This window comes from Hippocampus guttulatus, chromosome 14, assembly GCF_054856545.1.
Source record: "Hippocampus guttulatus isolate MCC_2025c chromosome 14, RoL_Hgut_1.0, whole genome shotgun sequence".
In the NCBI taxonomy this organism is placed as follows: domain Eukaryota; kingdom Metazoa; phylum Chordata; class Actinopteri; order Syngnathiformes; family Syngnathidae; genus Hippocampus; species Hippocampus guttulatus.
In genome coordinates this window covers 12222747-12237520 of record NC_141274.1, presented here as the reverse complement: position 1 = coordinate 12237520, position 14774 = coordinate 12222747, and the positions used below count along the sequence as shown (strand labels likewise).

The 14774-nt window shown below is 43.2% G+C and overlaps 1 protein-coding gene across 3 annotated transcripts in view; it reads left to right on the top strand.

The window, feature by feature from the left end:
• Nucleotides 1–14774, top strand: part of ephb1 (EPH receptor B1) — a 132551-nt gene that overhangs the window by 51013 nt on the left and 66764 nt on the right. For all 3 annotated transcript variants that reach the window (XM_086128719.1, XM_086128718.1, XM_086128720.1), the window contains exon 3: nucleotides 5279–5960. In XM_086128719.1, the coding sequence (XP_085984845.1) occupies nucleotides 5279–5960 (682 nt within the window). The remainder of the gene's footprint in view (nucleotides 1–5278; nucleotides 5961–14774) is intronic.

Here is a 14774-nt window from a genome sequence, read left to right as displayed (position 1 = left end):
AATTATTTTACCAGTTAATGAGATAAACGTCTTAAAATGATACAGAGAACCACCCAGAATGCTAACAGCAGTGACACAAGCTAACGGTTGATCACCTGCTAACGACTAGCTGCTGAACATATGGTACGCTAAGTGCCTACAAAAGAGTAATTTCCTCCATACATATTTAAAATTTGAGAGTCAAAAACTTAATAAAATGCCAAATCGAAAGTAGTAATTAGTACTTTTATGGGTTGCAAAGCTTGACATACATGCCAGCCTACACATTCCTACACATTGTTCCCATCTCATTTCTAGATATTATTGGCCAATCTATGACAAGATTGTGGTTTATTTAAGTTCTGTGTTATTTTTGCTTTTTGAAAGTAATGGAAGACAATCAATGTGGTGAGCAGCCTTTGTGAAGGGAGAATATCGATGGCCTAATGGCAGCGGTCTGGGGCTGTGGGGAAAACGACTCATCAACCTGAATAAATTAATGATTTATTTCACCCGTGCCCTTAATTTCTGTCCCTAGTTTTGTTTTTCTTCTATCCATCACTCTGACGCCCCTCACGTCTCCATCTCGGCAATGTGTGACTGGTCATTGAATGAAACATTATGTGCTGGGTGAATGCATGACCCCTTCATCTACTCACTACTGTCCATCAATCTGAGGAATGACACAAGCACTTAGAAAATTCATTTTTGTGGTCCAAGTGTGTTCTCTGCTTATGTAGCGCATTTGTTGACACCATACCCCTTACACTTAGTTGAAGACGTTATCTGTGTATTGAACGAGAGTGGTCACTGGTGCGGTGTATGGGCAGCGTCAAGCTACGGAAAGGTTTTTCCTTTTTAGTTTAAAATCGCTTACTTGAACTTCCATAATGACTCACAAGTGTTGGCAGTCATCCATGGCATATATCCAAGCTTTGCATTCTCTGTCATTAACGTGTATCCCACCTTCAGGGTGTCCAGCATGATTGTAACAACATCCATATCACATCCCAGCCCAAATGTGGTCCAAAACGCAAAAGGGAAAACAGCCGCTGGTACAATAACGTCAGGAACATAAAGATAACTATGGGCAATTTCTTTTCCTCAGACCTTGTTCACCTTGAGTGCGTATAAGTGATATATGCAAGCGGTATAAGTCTCTACTTTTGTTGTATAATGGCTTGACTAAGTATACACCGTGTTGTTTGATACAAACATTCCTAAATAAGTCATGGTGGGGAGAGCAAGGGAAAAAAAACTTTATCTGTAAAGTGACAGGTGGTGACACATCATGTTTTAGTACTTCTCAGAAGCAAATGACATAAAAGTCAGGGGAAGATGGCAGGTGAGAATATTGGCAAACATCAAAGTCATATTGGTGTTGTGCTGCTGTGTTAATTTTACACATGCGGCCTTTGAACAGTATGCGGGGTATACCGTGAACACTGCCACCCAATCTCAAAGCACACATAATTTGTAGACGAACAACCATTCACAATCACAATCATACCCACAGACAATTTTAGAGCGATCAATTAACCTACCGTTCATGTTTTTGGAATGTGGGAGAAAACCGGAGTACCCAGAGAAAACCCACGCAAGCACAGGGAGAACCTGCGAACTCCACATAGGAAGGCCGGAGCCCAGATTCAAACTCTGGACCTCTGGAATGTGAGACGGACATGTTAACCAGTCGCCTACCGTGCCGCCCGCAATTAGTCAGAATACCCAAATATTTTCTACCTTCTAGCATGTAGTTACAAGTTCAGCAGCAAGAAAATCAGTATAATGGCCGCTCGACTCTCAAAATACAAAACAGCACGTCTTCTGTGTCCAAACATGGCCAGATAAGCAGCACTGGAATCCAAACACGGAGGAAAGTCCATGGCGAAGTTTGAACCCGCTTTGGAAATGATGACTAATATTTTATCCGTGGCTGTTGACACAATGGGGACACCAAATATCTGTCTCGTTCATTATTTCATGGACCAATGAGTTTGTGGACAGAATGGAGATGGGCATTATCGCAGACGCCTCGGGTTCCTCTCCGTCGTGAAAGATGGCGGTCATTTGGCTAGACGAGAGGTGGCGAAGACCCCCTCCTCGAACGGAGCAGACGGGTGCAGAGGAGCCCGGGGCCGGTTATATTAATGAACAGGCAGTGCTGAAAGGGACAGGTTCCTGTAACGCTGATGAATGGTCATTACAGTGAGAGCAGCGGAAGGGGAAAGACTTGAGAGCAGCAGGAGCTCGGAGGGAGTAGCACTTGGAGGGGGTGAAAAAAAAAAACTTAATTTGCACCTCAGATTTCTGTAAACTCGTTTATCACGCCAGCAGTGTCACATGTTTTTTTTTTTCCACTGCAACTTCATAGCATTAAGCACACGCCACGAAGAAAGTGTCGGTAAAAGGCAAAGAATATTCAAAAATGTCATATTTCATAAAGAAGCCAAAGGACAGTGTGCTTATTTCATAGTATAACACACACACACACACACACTAACAGAATACGTCTTCGATTTTAGTTTTTCTTAGCGAAGCCATCGCACGTTTCCAAACGATGCTTCCTTGGTTGAAGCTAACTGACGCGAACAACAACTGGGTGTTCTCTGTGTCTTTGTTTTGTTCATACCTGAATTTGGAACGGTACTTGGGCTGCGACTGATGGAGTTTCACACGATCACAAGGCTGTAAGAATGGACAAGAACACAAATTGAGAAACGGTTCTTCTTCGCTAACGTAATATAGCCCACCGCCACTAGCTCGAAGGAATTGGAATCTCTCCACCACAGCTTCCTGTGAACTTTATTGAACCAACGGAAAGGAAACAAGCACATAATAAAAGTATTCAAATATGAGCTGCCGGTGGCCACAACTCAAGAAGTTGTCAAAACGCAGACTGGTGAACAGTTTAAGGAGTTAACAGCCAGCTAACCCAACACTGCAGCCAATTTCCCAAGCAGGCCAGGCACTGCCTTGTAATGACATACAGTACACACTCAAAGACACAGATACTACAGTGGGCAAAAATACCTGCTCTTCACATGCATGTTAGTATGTTTAATCATGCAAAATCGTTTTTATTTTTTATTTTAATCAGGCTCCTAAATTGAGGATAATCGATAGAATAATTTGTGTATTCTAATCTCTCGATGTTCTATTCCATGCACTTTTTTTTGTCCTTTTTCCGCTTCCATATCTGAGTTGTGCCACATGGAAGCAAATGTTCCGCATGAAACATAAGCATAAGTGCAGCCTTAGACACATTTTTGCATTACATCTTTACAATGGGCAATGTGTGTCCTTTCACAGCTTTGCCACTTACAGTTATACAAGTTATACAGTTAGGATTCTGGTTGCCTTGGTAACCTCGCACACTTAAATTTGTTTATCAAGGTTATTCTACGCATCCAATCGCAGTTGCTTTCAAGTCCCTTTAATTTCCCTTCAGTCCTTTCCTTTGTTCTTATTTTATCTGTTGATTGGAAAAATTCGATGTCCGCTCGTCTTTAACAAGTCTCCGTGACTCCGTCTCTAGCAGTCCATTGGGGGCAAGTTTAACAGCTGCCGCTTCAAAGGTCAGAAGGATGAAGCACCCGGGAGATGATATACAGTACGCACACGAAAAACTCATGAACTGACTCGAGGCCCACTCGCTTCACTGTAGACCTCATTAACTCCTCCTTGCCTGTGGCTGTTTAGATTATTGCTACTGGGGGACGAGATTAATCCTACCCCCCCCCCCCCCCCACCCAAAAAAAAATGTTACTTCGGTAAGGCGAAGCGTATTATTACGAATCTTCAGAAAATGTATTTTCAAACCATCTCCACTCGCCTTTTCAGCACTCTGCCACCTTATATAAATAAATAGCATCAACAAATTTGAAATGGTTTCTTCGAGTTTGACCTTAACGCATTTTTCCACACGGCTGCACATTTTTAAACCAAGCAGGTTTTTTTCTTTTTCTTTTTACATGTTGTGATTTGTCTTCGTGATTTGAAACAATTCCAAATGTTAATGGCACATTTTCATCATGATTTGGTGCACTCGGTAGATCGCCCCCCGAGGTGGCTGCTGTTGCTCGTCCAACTTACTTTCTGGGTCACACCTGCAAGTGAAAGGCCGACATTGCGCTTTGATTGCGAATGCATGCAAATGTCTCGCATGCTGCCATGTCGTCTGTCTAATTGTAATTCAGCCCAGCCTAATTTTGAATTTGTTATGCAGCACCTTGTACTTTGTAAAATGCACCACCTGCGAGGCCACCCCTTCAACCACCGCATCCAAAAGTTGCTCGGTTTGCTCTAATTTAAAGAACCAAAAAGCTCAAACGTGTTTAAAAGAAAATAAAAAGTGTTTTCCACAATCCCCAAGCACGTCTGGATTTTCAAAAACAATTCTCATCCTACATTCTGGAGTGAAAATAACTGTTCGTCAGGAGTCAATTTGAAAAGTTTTGGGGTAAAGGAATAAAACGTGCACATCTTGTATGCTAGCTGTCAATGTAAAGGGAGCCCTTTGATATATTAATCAGAACATATTTTATTTGGTTCGATATGAGTGTATTTCTCTTGCATTCATTCTTGTGTTGTGTAACTGGTTGTTAAAATGCGTGTACAAAAGTTCAGATGACTTGAGGAGACTGACTGATAGTGATAGCGAGCAAGCGAACCTTATCCTTACTGACGCTCTACCCTACAAATAAAATATCCATCCATCCATCAATTTTCTGATCCGCTTTATCCTCACAAGGATCGCGGGGGGGTGTGCTGGAGCCTATCCCCTATCTTTGGGCAGTAGGCAGGAGACACCCTGAACCGGGTGCCAGCCAATCACAGGGCACACACAGATGAACAACCGTCCGCTCACACAGTCACACGTAGGCACAATTTTGAGTGTTCAATCAGACCGCCGTGCATGTTTTTGGAATGTGGGAGGAAACCGGAGTACCCGGAGAAAACCCACCCAGGCACGGGGAGACCATGCATACTCCACACAGGTGGAGTTCTCTGCACTGTGATGCGGACAGGCTAACCAACCGCCGGCAAAAAACATATCGCAATAAAAATCAGTCCTATGGCCTCTTTTTTAATTTAGTAGTTTTGATCTGAAGCTCAAATTGAATGACAACAGGTCTTTTCTTTTTTTGAACATGAAACGAAATCATCAGTGCCTTTTCGCTTATTTGATTTTCAATTGCTGTTCCCTGTTCCGTTGCTCAAAATTGACACACAATGCCTGACGACAGTAACCCGATACACTGTGTATTGTTTTTTTTTCCCCCCCTTCTTTCCCTAGTGGGAAGAGGTGAGTGGCTACGACGAGAACCTGAACACCATCAGGACCTACCAGGTGTGTAATGTCTTCGAGCCCAGTCAGAACAACTGGCTCCTCACCACCTTCATCGATCGCAGAGGCGCACAGCGCATCTACGTGGAGATCCGCTTCACGGTGCGCGACTGCAGTTCCATCCCCAACGTTCCCGGCTCCTGCAAGGAGACGTTCAACCTTTACTACTATGAATCCGACGCCGTCATTGCCACCAAAGGAACTGCTTTCTGGATGGAGGCTCCCTACCTCAAGGTAGACACCATAGCCGCTGATGAGAGCTTCTCACAGGTGGACTTCGGAGGACGCCTCATGAAAGTCAACACAGAAGTCCGCAGCTTCGGGCCCCTCTCGAAGAACGGCTTCTATTTGGCCTTCCAGGATTACGGTGCCTGCATGTCTTTGCTGTCCGTCAGGGTGTTTTATAAGAAGTGCCCGAGCGTGGTCCAGAACTTTGCAGTCTTTCCGGAGACGATGACAGGCGCTGAAAGCACCTCCCTGGTCATTGCCAGGGGGATTTGCATTTCAAACTCCGAGGAAGTGGACGTTCCAATAAAGCTGTACTGTAATGGAGACGGGGAGTGGATGGTTCCGATCGGCAGCTGCACTTGCAAGGCGGGATTTGAACCAGACAATGGCAACGTGTGTCGAGGTAAGTCATCTTTACAATTGCATCGACTTGTATCACAAACCAGCATTTGATTTGTTGTTTTGCCATGTAATAATGGCCACGCAGTGGAAATTTAACGCGGGGGAAAAAAAAAATCCCTTTTCGAGGAAGCTGGTTGAACTTCTTATGGCTTTCAAAACACTGCCGACCTAAATGTGCTTCGAGGTTCCGCAGTTCCACGGTTATTCGTCATACGGACCACTTTTCTTGTTTCTCCTCTGATCTGCTTTCCTCGCGAATTTCAACCGGACTTGCATTCACGGGAGCTACAGTTTTGCTCACTCTGGTCAGATGGCCGTCAACAGATGAAGTCGTTTTATGACACGCAGTTGGAGGATAAGTCGGAGGAGAGAAATTTACATACAGTACATTTGTAGCTGTTCTTGAACCATTTGGAGTATCAGCATAGTTTTGGTCTCTTTTTGAAATATTCAAAATGTTATCATTTTGAGTTTTTCTCCCAAACAGTCACAATCTGTGCAAATGCTCCTGTCACTGAACGATGGATGTTTGAAAACATAAAAAAGGGCAAATCTTGTGTTAGTCTAATTTCTTTTCACAAAATCTGCCTTGAAAATGAATTTAGAATGTTGATTCGGACTTGAAAACACTACAGGATCAAAGCTTGAGGTCTCCCCTTGTTCCAGTTCAAATTTGACAATTGTAAAATGTTGGACACCAATCAAATGTCCAGTAAGTCGGCTTTTAAAAGATGTATAACATGTTCACACATGTACTCAGCTGACGACGTGCGTCAGCGATTTGTTTTGACAGACGACGGAGGGGCCCCTCGGTGGGCCGTCCTCACTTCAGAACTTATATTGTTGCATGGGTTCTTCAACAAGTGGTCCAATACGTTTGCTAAGCACTTAATTTGCCATGTTTTGCAACTTCGGACAAGTTTATTTTTTTTTAATGAAAATGGTGTTCATAATCCACAGTGGGTGCCGCCAAGACTCATTTTAGACTTTCCACGGTACATAATCACTCTTCAGTGTTTTTCATTTACTACAACCACTAATTTATTGAATTTACTACATTTGGATTTCACTTGAGCACTACATCAAGTTCGTTCTAAATGGCACTGAACACCTATTAATTTCACTGCTACAATTTGTATTAGTCATTAAAAACGAGACATTTATATAAATTCTGTACTGAGGCTTCTTTGCTTTCATCATCCACGTATGCTGTAGCTGTCCTCCTACACTGACATACTTACGTACATGTAAAGAAAGAAAACATTTGCCGCAGACTGCTGTGAGGATACCAGTAGCTCAAGGCGCGTCATAGAATGCTGGATTATGGATTGGCCTGCCTCTGGCACTCCACTGGAGCGTGCGCTGCTCAGATAACATTGATTGATGCACAGCTGCTATGATCGATAGACAGATACGAAAAGGCCACAAATCCACAAAGTACAGTTTGTATGGCCGTGCCGGAAGTAAACATACACACGGGAAAAGTTTGCGGTCCTTATGCCAATGCATGGTAATTAATACATTTTTGTTTGACTTAATTTCAGTGGGGATATTTTTGTCAAGAGGACGGAATTTGCCTATTGACACTGATTAACCATTTGAAAGATTAAATTTTTATTTTTTAGTGAGGTCATGATTTTTTGCAAGAATGCTTTTAGGTGTGCCTTATAATACGGAAAATACGGTACTCGTGGTTTCTCACAATTCAAATGAGAGGCTCAAGATGACATTGGACACGGTAGTTTTTTTTCCCCTCTCAGTCGCCTTCTTAATTTTCAACTGGGGTTGTTGATCGTCTTAGTTAAAAGAGTGTCAACATGTATTCTCTGTGCTGAATTCCCTTTTCTACCAACTCTGTACAACTCACCTTTATGCAGCGCGGTAATTGGCAAGTAAGACGTTTGGGTGGAGGGCTTGTTGTGGCTTGTGTCAGCAGGGGGGCGACGGCAGCACTGTAAACACCACAAGTACAAACAAGCGCTGTGTGCAGTGTACTGTATACAGTGTATACCCCCCCCCCCCCCTGAAGGCCCTGAAATGAAAACATTCATTTTACAAAAAAAATGGATGAACTGTATATTTTTCCACTAATACCCACAATCCCCTTGCCGCCCTTCGTTAAGCACCTTCAGCAAGTAGACGCCCTGCTGTGTTAAGTTTCACCCTGTACTGTTTCTGATTATCTTCCCAAGGAAATGAGGCATTCTGGTGAATATGTGGGAGGGAGAAACCACTTGCTCTGAGCTCTGTTTTTTTTACTCCTCTGGACGGGGGCGTGCAAAGTGTCCCCCTCTTCCCATTCAGCAATCCTTGATAAAGGCACTTAAAACAAAAATGAAGGAACATCCGTCTGTGATCGATGGACAAACAGGCAATTAGACGTCAGTTGAAGTTTAAATAATTTCCGTTCAATAAATTATAACTATTCTGTTATTGCACATTTATATTTTTCATTAATTAAATAGTTCTGTTGGACACACTAGGGCTGATTTCATTCTCGAGTTGCTAGCAAAAATTTGAGTTACAAGTACAAAATGGCGTCACAGCTTAAAAGTCCACTCTAAAGGGAATAGTGTGCACATTCGGACACGGCCTTAGTTCTTCTTTCTTCTTTTTGTTCTTCTTTGTTTTATTATGAACGTTTGTATTATACTGCCCCTGGTGGTGAAGGCCAGCACACCAGTAGGTGCACAATGCCAATGGGCAAATATGAAATATAGAGGCACTAACTGTCCTATTTAACGATGTGTTTTTATCAAGTATAATTCTAATGAGTGCCATGTTCTTATTTTGAAAAAAAAAACACGTGTTACAAATACATTTGTTGGGATTTTTTTTTTGTGTGAAGGTGAAAGAGACGGAATGAATTAAACTTGTACGTCGAGTAGGCATTACTGAACTTTGCATGTGTGTGTCGGGCCCCTGTTGCTAAGTGCAGTTTTGCTAATCTATATGTTTTAATTAGTGGCAGGTACCATGGTGTCTGCATGATAGGTGTGTGTGTGTGTGTATGTGTGTATGTGTGTGTGTCCTGCTGCGAGTCAGGCAGAGAGACCATGTTGTGTTGTTGCTCAGTAACGATGATGCCAGCGTGCCATCTTCATTACCAGCTCCCGCTGCTCTCACACAAACCAATTTGAGCAGCCCACCCACTCCTTTTCGTTCCCTCATTGTCCCTTTGGGCGATGTAAGCAATCTGCTAAATATTTGATCACTTCGCTGGTAAATCGAACGGGGCCACATCTAACAAACTCATTGTGTGTTTGTGTGTCAAATGCTGACGGTTCAGGTGGATGCGTCTTCTATGTTGTTCTGGTTGTGGTGCTCAAACTCAAAGGGTGGGGGGGGGGGGACATCCGTGCATAAAAAGCAAAAACGCACAAAATTAATTGCATCTTATAAAAGGAATTTATTTTAGGATTTACGTTTCAGATACGCGTTGGAATTCTCCATTTTAAAGTGTTTCGTAACTGTTTTTCCTGCAGCTTATCAATTGCTCTTTTTTTTTTTTTTTTTTAACTGTTGATTGGTGTTCCTAGTCCACAATTATCATGAGTGACTCTCATTTCTACATTTGATTTATGACTTTTACATTCACTGTGAGTCATCAGAAAAGTCTCCAGAGTATCACTGCAGGATATTTTCGTGCTTGCATAACTGTTTTGAATTAATATGCAGAACCGTAACCTTTGAGAAGTGCACTCCATTTTGCCATTTTGCCATTTTGAATCTCATACTTATGCAAAGCACAAGGCCAAAATATTGATGTACATTTTATGATCCCCCCCTCCCCTTTTATTTATTTATTTATTTATTTTTGTATTTTTATGAGATCACATTCCATAGACTCGATACATTTTTCCGAATATTACTTTCTTCATAACGGAGTCTATGCAAACGGCAAGCCATCGACCGGCCAGTATTCTATCCCTGGTTTAAAACTTATTGACTTTCTCAATTCTTTATCAGAGCACTGTGACAAGTCGACAGAGCAATGGGAATACACTCTTATATCCTCTTCCGCTGTTAGGCTTCAGTGGGCTTTTGGCATGCTGGCACATTAATTTTACAAATATTCAAATAACTTTATTTAACATTCTGCGGGCTGAAAGTGGCAGCAGGAGATTCACAGCCCGTTGAGCAAGCGCGTTTCTCCGGGCTAAGTGCCGATTCATCATGGCCGCCTTACTCCGATCTAATGGCTGCCATCTCGGGGCAAGAGCACACCTGCACACTCACACGCGCAGAAACACATCATGGGTATACTTAAAAAAAAAAAAAAAAAGAAAAGGAAATGGTGTTCATACTTACAATATGCGATTCCAGACCATTTATCACGTTGCTAACCCCCGCCTAACAATGTAAAACCGCAATATATACAAATATACCGGTACTGTATATTCCAAGGGGCTTGGTTTTCATGGACATATATGGCCAGCAATTAATCTGTGTTAAATTGATGAGCGTTTTTAAACAAAATAAGGAGTAATGATTACATATCGTCCCTGAAAGAGCCTTTTATACAAAGGTCTGATTACTGTGTTAAAATCCGGGTTTGGACGTGTCCGCTCGAGCGAGGCTGTGATTACATCCTAATATGTCCTTCCTGATTGTAAGGAGCCTGGCAGGAGGGGGCTTACAAAGTCCCACTGAACGATTAGAGGCAATTCCAGCCCATTTGGCCTTGTCAACTTCACTGAGTTGACTTTCCACAGAAGCATCCTGTGTTCCGACCAACACAGCAACCAAGTCACCTTGAAGGAGCAGAATCATGTTGGTGCCTGACGCTTCCTGAGCTTATGTTAACCACTGAATTAACTACCATTATGGTGAAGGGTCCATTTTACTCTTTCTTCTCTTTTCTTGTTCTTTGTGCAAGAAAAAAAAACGCCACTCCCAGCCAAAGAAAAATCAAAACACATGTCAAGTGAAGAATGACAAAACAATCTCAAAGGGCTTCACTGACCCACGGTTCACAGAAATGAACCAAATCCTCTGGGCTAGACCGAACCCAATCCAAGGCAAGGAACAACTCAGAGGAAATATTCTTTCTTCTTACCTTCGCAATGGAGTTCAGCTCCAGTGACCGCAAAGGTCACAGCACACGGGCTGACATTTTCATCCTCATCAAACCCCTTCGTGGCGCTGCGCCTCGCCGAGTGTTTTCCCCCTGTTAATTTGCCGCCTTTTTGTGTACAAAAGAGCGGCGAGGGCAAAACTTCTGGTTTCCATGGCTGTCAATAGTTTGAATAGGGGGAAGGCAGAGAGCACTGGTGAAAGAGTGACCCAAACAAAGATCTCTTTGAATCGCGGGCCCAAACAGAGTGTCTGTAATGGCCCCAAACACAGATGCGCTGCTCCCACAGTAAAGGAAGCTAGCTGCTAATGATGTGAGGGGAAACTGCAGATTTTTTTTTTCCACAACATAATAGAAATAGCCACCACATACAGTGCTTTTCGTCACCCCCGTGAAGAGACACATTTTGTATAATTTTCATGGTATGCGTTGGTTGCTTTGTGTTTCCTTCTTGAAAGCTTTTGCAAGAAAAAAATTTGGGAGCTGGAATACTTTTTTTTATTTATATATATATTTTTTTCCGTGTGTGTTTGTGTGAGTACGTTCTCACAAAAACTTTTTCATCAAAGCTCCTTTTTGACCCTGCCTTTCCAATTTACCCTTCGTCTCTTTTTTTCTACCTCCGCTGGCCTCCTTTGCTCTCCTCCCCTCCCCTGGGTGTGAAGGCCGGCCGATGCGAGACATAGGGGACACCGCGAGACACAAAAGACCCCTCGCACTCGGCAGATGGCCGCAACTCTGCTTAATTTGCCGACGTCGCCCTCATTGCCGAAACACAAAAGCCCACTGCGACGAGGGGCTCCGCGTCACCCACCCCTCAGTCCATCCGTGACCTCCATCAATCAAGTTGGCGCCGTTTTGTGCTTTCACGATATGACTGCATAATTAAGGATACAACAAAGACAAAATCAAAAATGCAAAGGGGCCAGGGTATCCGCATATCCGCGTCCTGTCTTTGCAAAGTACTTACCTAAAGCTCGACAACAAGAGCAATGGAGCATGCTCTCCTTAACTCTCATTTGCCTTAACTGCTTAGCAGTCTCCATCAATACTTGCTGCTGTTCTGGTAAGACTTCCAGACTTGTTTAGTTTGATGGCTGGGGAGGTCCCATTTCAAGCTCTCGGAAATTGTCTTTTGCCCCTTGTTCTTGGAGCTAAGCAGCACGGAGAGGAATGTGGGCACCGCAAGATTGTGTTGTTTAACTCCCGGATTAAGAATGTAATTAGAATCGAATTGCAATTATAGTCAGTCCAATACCCTTTTTGTCACATCCGCTGAGCTAAATGCGTTGGTCAGCACAGTCAGATGGAGCGAGACCAAATCGAGCCCTCAAATCTTCATTTTTACGTTATGCTTCCAACTTTATGGGAACCGTTTGGGAAAGCACAAAACAAGCTCTTTTGATCTGGAAGAGCAATTGTGAGCCTGGCTCGCTCTGTCAGGTCCAATGTTGGTGACCTCTGACCTCAACAATGGTCTTTGGGATGAATGGATGAAGAAATTCCCACAGATGCACACCAAAATCTTGAAGAAAGTGTTTCGACGAGGGTGACTTTTCACTTCCTCGGAGGCGCTGCTGTGGAGATTTCCACCGGGCCGAGTTTTGAGGAAGACCCACTGCTCCGAAAGCGCCTTCCTGCAGCGCTTCATCTTATTCAACGGACTCTCACACAATTCCAAAATCGTATCGAATCATATTATGAGTTAAATTCAACTCAGCATTTCTTTTGTAGTGCAGGATCTAACCTGGTTTTGCCAAATACCGCCCACGCAATTATTTACACCCACTTTTTAGAAATGGTCACCTTGAGCCTCCCGAGAGGCCCATCCGAGTGAGGTGAGCGTCAAAGCAGCCCCATGACGGCCAGTTCTCAAGACCTCCATTTTTTTTTCCTCCTTCTTGCTCTTCCCTCATCTTACCGTAACATGAAACCAATCACGGCGTAGAACGAGACGCTCTAAGTAGCCTCACCGGATCAAAGCGCTGATCCTCCCACCCATCTCTTTTAGTTACCTGCTTTCTCCTCCGCTGCGTCGGCCAAATCGCAACAAGAATGAGGCACTTTAAGTAACCACAGCGCCGTCCATTTATTATCTTTTTTTTTCTGATGCAAATTTGTCAGATAGTTCCAATGTTAGGAAGCCTTCAAGTCTGTGCTTTCAATGGCAATCGAGCGGGTGCAGATGACAGTTCCATTTGATGGGCAGACTAAATTTGCTCAGCCGGCGGGGAGAGTGAAGCAATAAGCAAACACTATTAACTGTAATATGAGTCATAAAACACAGAAAAAAAAAGAAAAAAACATGACCCAAACATCATCAGCTCAAGCTGGACTTTGCATGTCTGATTTTATCGCCTAATCATGCTCGGTAAGATTCCCGTCTGCGTATGAAGCAAACGGCATCACACTTCAAACTTGAATTGATTACCGTGCGAGTCGCCATGATTTAACATCGCACGCTTTAAGAATGACACGTCTGTAATCGGCTTCACCGTACCATGCATTTCCCCTTAACCGATTTGGCTCTGCCTAACTGGGTAGGCCGTATCAAACACAACCGCAGACGCTTCGCACGATGTAATTAGCCGTCAGTTAGACGACTCCCAAAATCTGTGTTTTGCTATTGTGCGAGTGTAATTGCATGTTTTCACCGAGGGCTTAATGGTGCTTCAATGCAGCAGCAGCAAGAAGAAGAAACGTCGCTTTGAGTGACAGCCCTCAAAGTGCGATTCGGTTGACGCATCTCCGTGACAGATCATTGATCTCCTCCATCCCGAGTGTCATGTGACTGTCCGCGGTGTCATTGACTAAATAATTCCCGATGTGCGAGCATTTGAGGGATTCCTGCGTTAGGTGTTGCGTTTGTCTACAGAATTCCCACACTGGTTCAGGGCTGCTGATTTTCAATCACATCAGCGTTAACATGAGCAGTCTTCATCGCGTGTGTGTGTGTGTGTGTGTGTGAACAGTTTAAAAAGAAGACCCGACCGACTTCACTGAGAGTGTTCAGTTGCTCAGGTTCTCATTTTCCAACACGAGGTCTGTTTTTGCAGTTTGTGCCAAAAGACCTCGGGATCAACCTTAATGAAGTTTAATGTCCAAATACGATACTGACAGCTAATCAAAACGTGATCTGATCCCTCCTCGCTCTGCTAATTAAATCCGACATCAAAGAGGCAAACTCACTTTGGAGTGGCTTAAATGAAGTGAGGCTCAATTTTGAATTCTGCATAATCGTGCAACATATCCAATCCCACCAAAATGTATCCGGGGTGTTTTTACAAGCTCAGATTTATATCATTAAAATTAGGATTTGAGTGACATTCTGTCAGGCATTTAATGAAGGCTGTACAAATTAGATTGAATCGCAATTTCCGACTCAAAATTCAATTCATTATGTGTCGGGCATAGGATAGCCACGGCATATTCCGTTTTTTATTTTTTATTTTTTTTTTTTGTGGTATTAGCAGTCATTGCCAAAGCATAGCATACCCGTACTGGACTTTTCATTTGAGGCATGTGTTGATGTCAGGCCGGTTCACAATGGAAGGGAAATCTTGAGCTGTGATTCCCATTTGACAGACAGCAATGGGAGGTTTGTTGAAAAATATTCAAATTGTACTCTGAAAGCTAATGACTTGAAAAAAATGTGCCCGGCTGTCGTTTGTGTCAACTCTTTCGGAAAAAAAAAACCCCCAAAGAAAAATATCATTTGCGTAACCATTTGAAACAAAT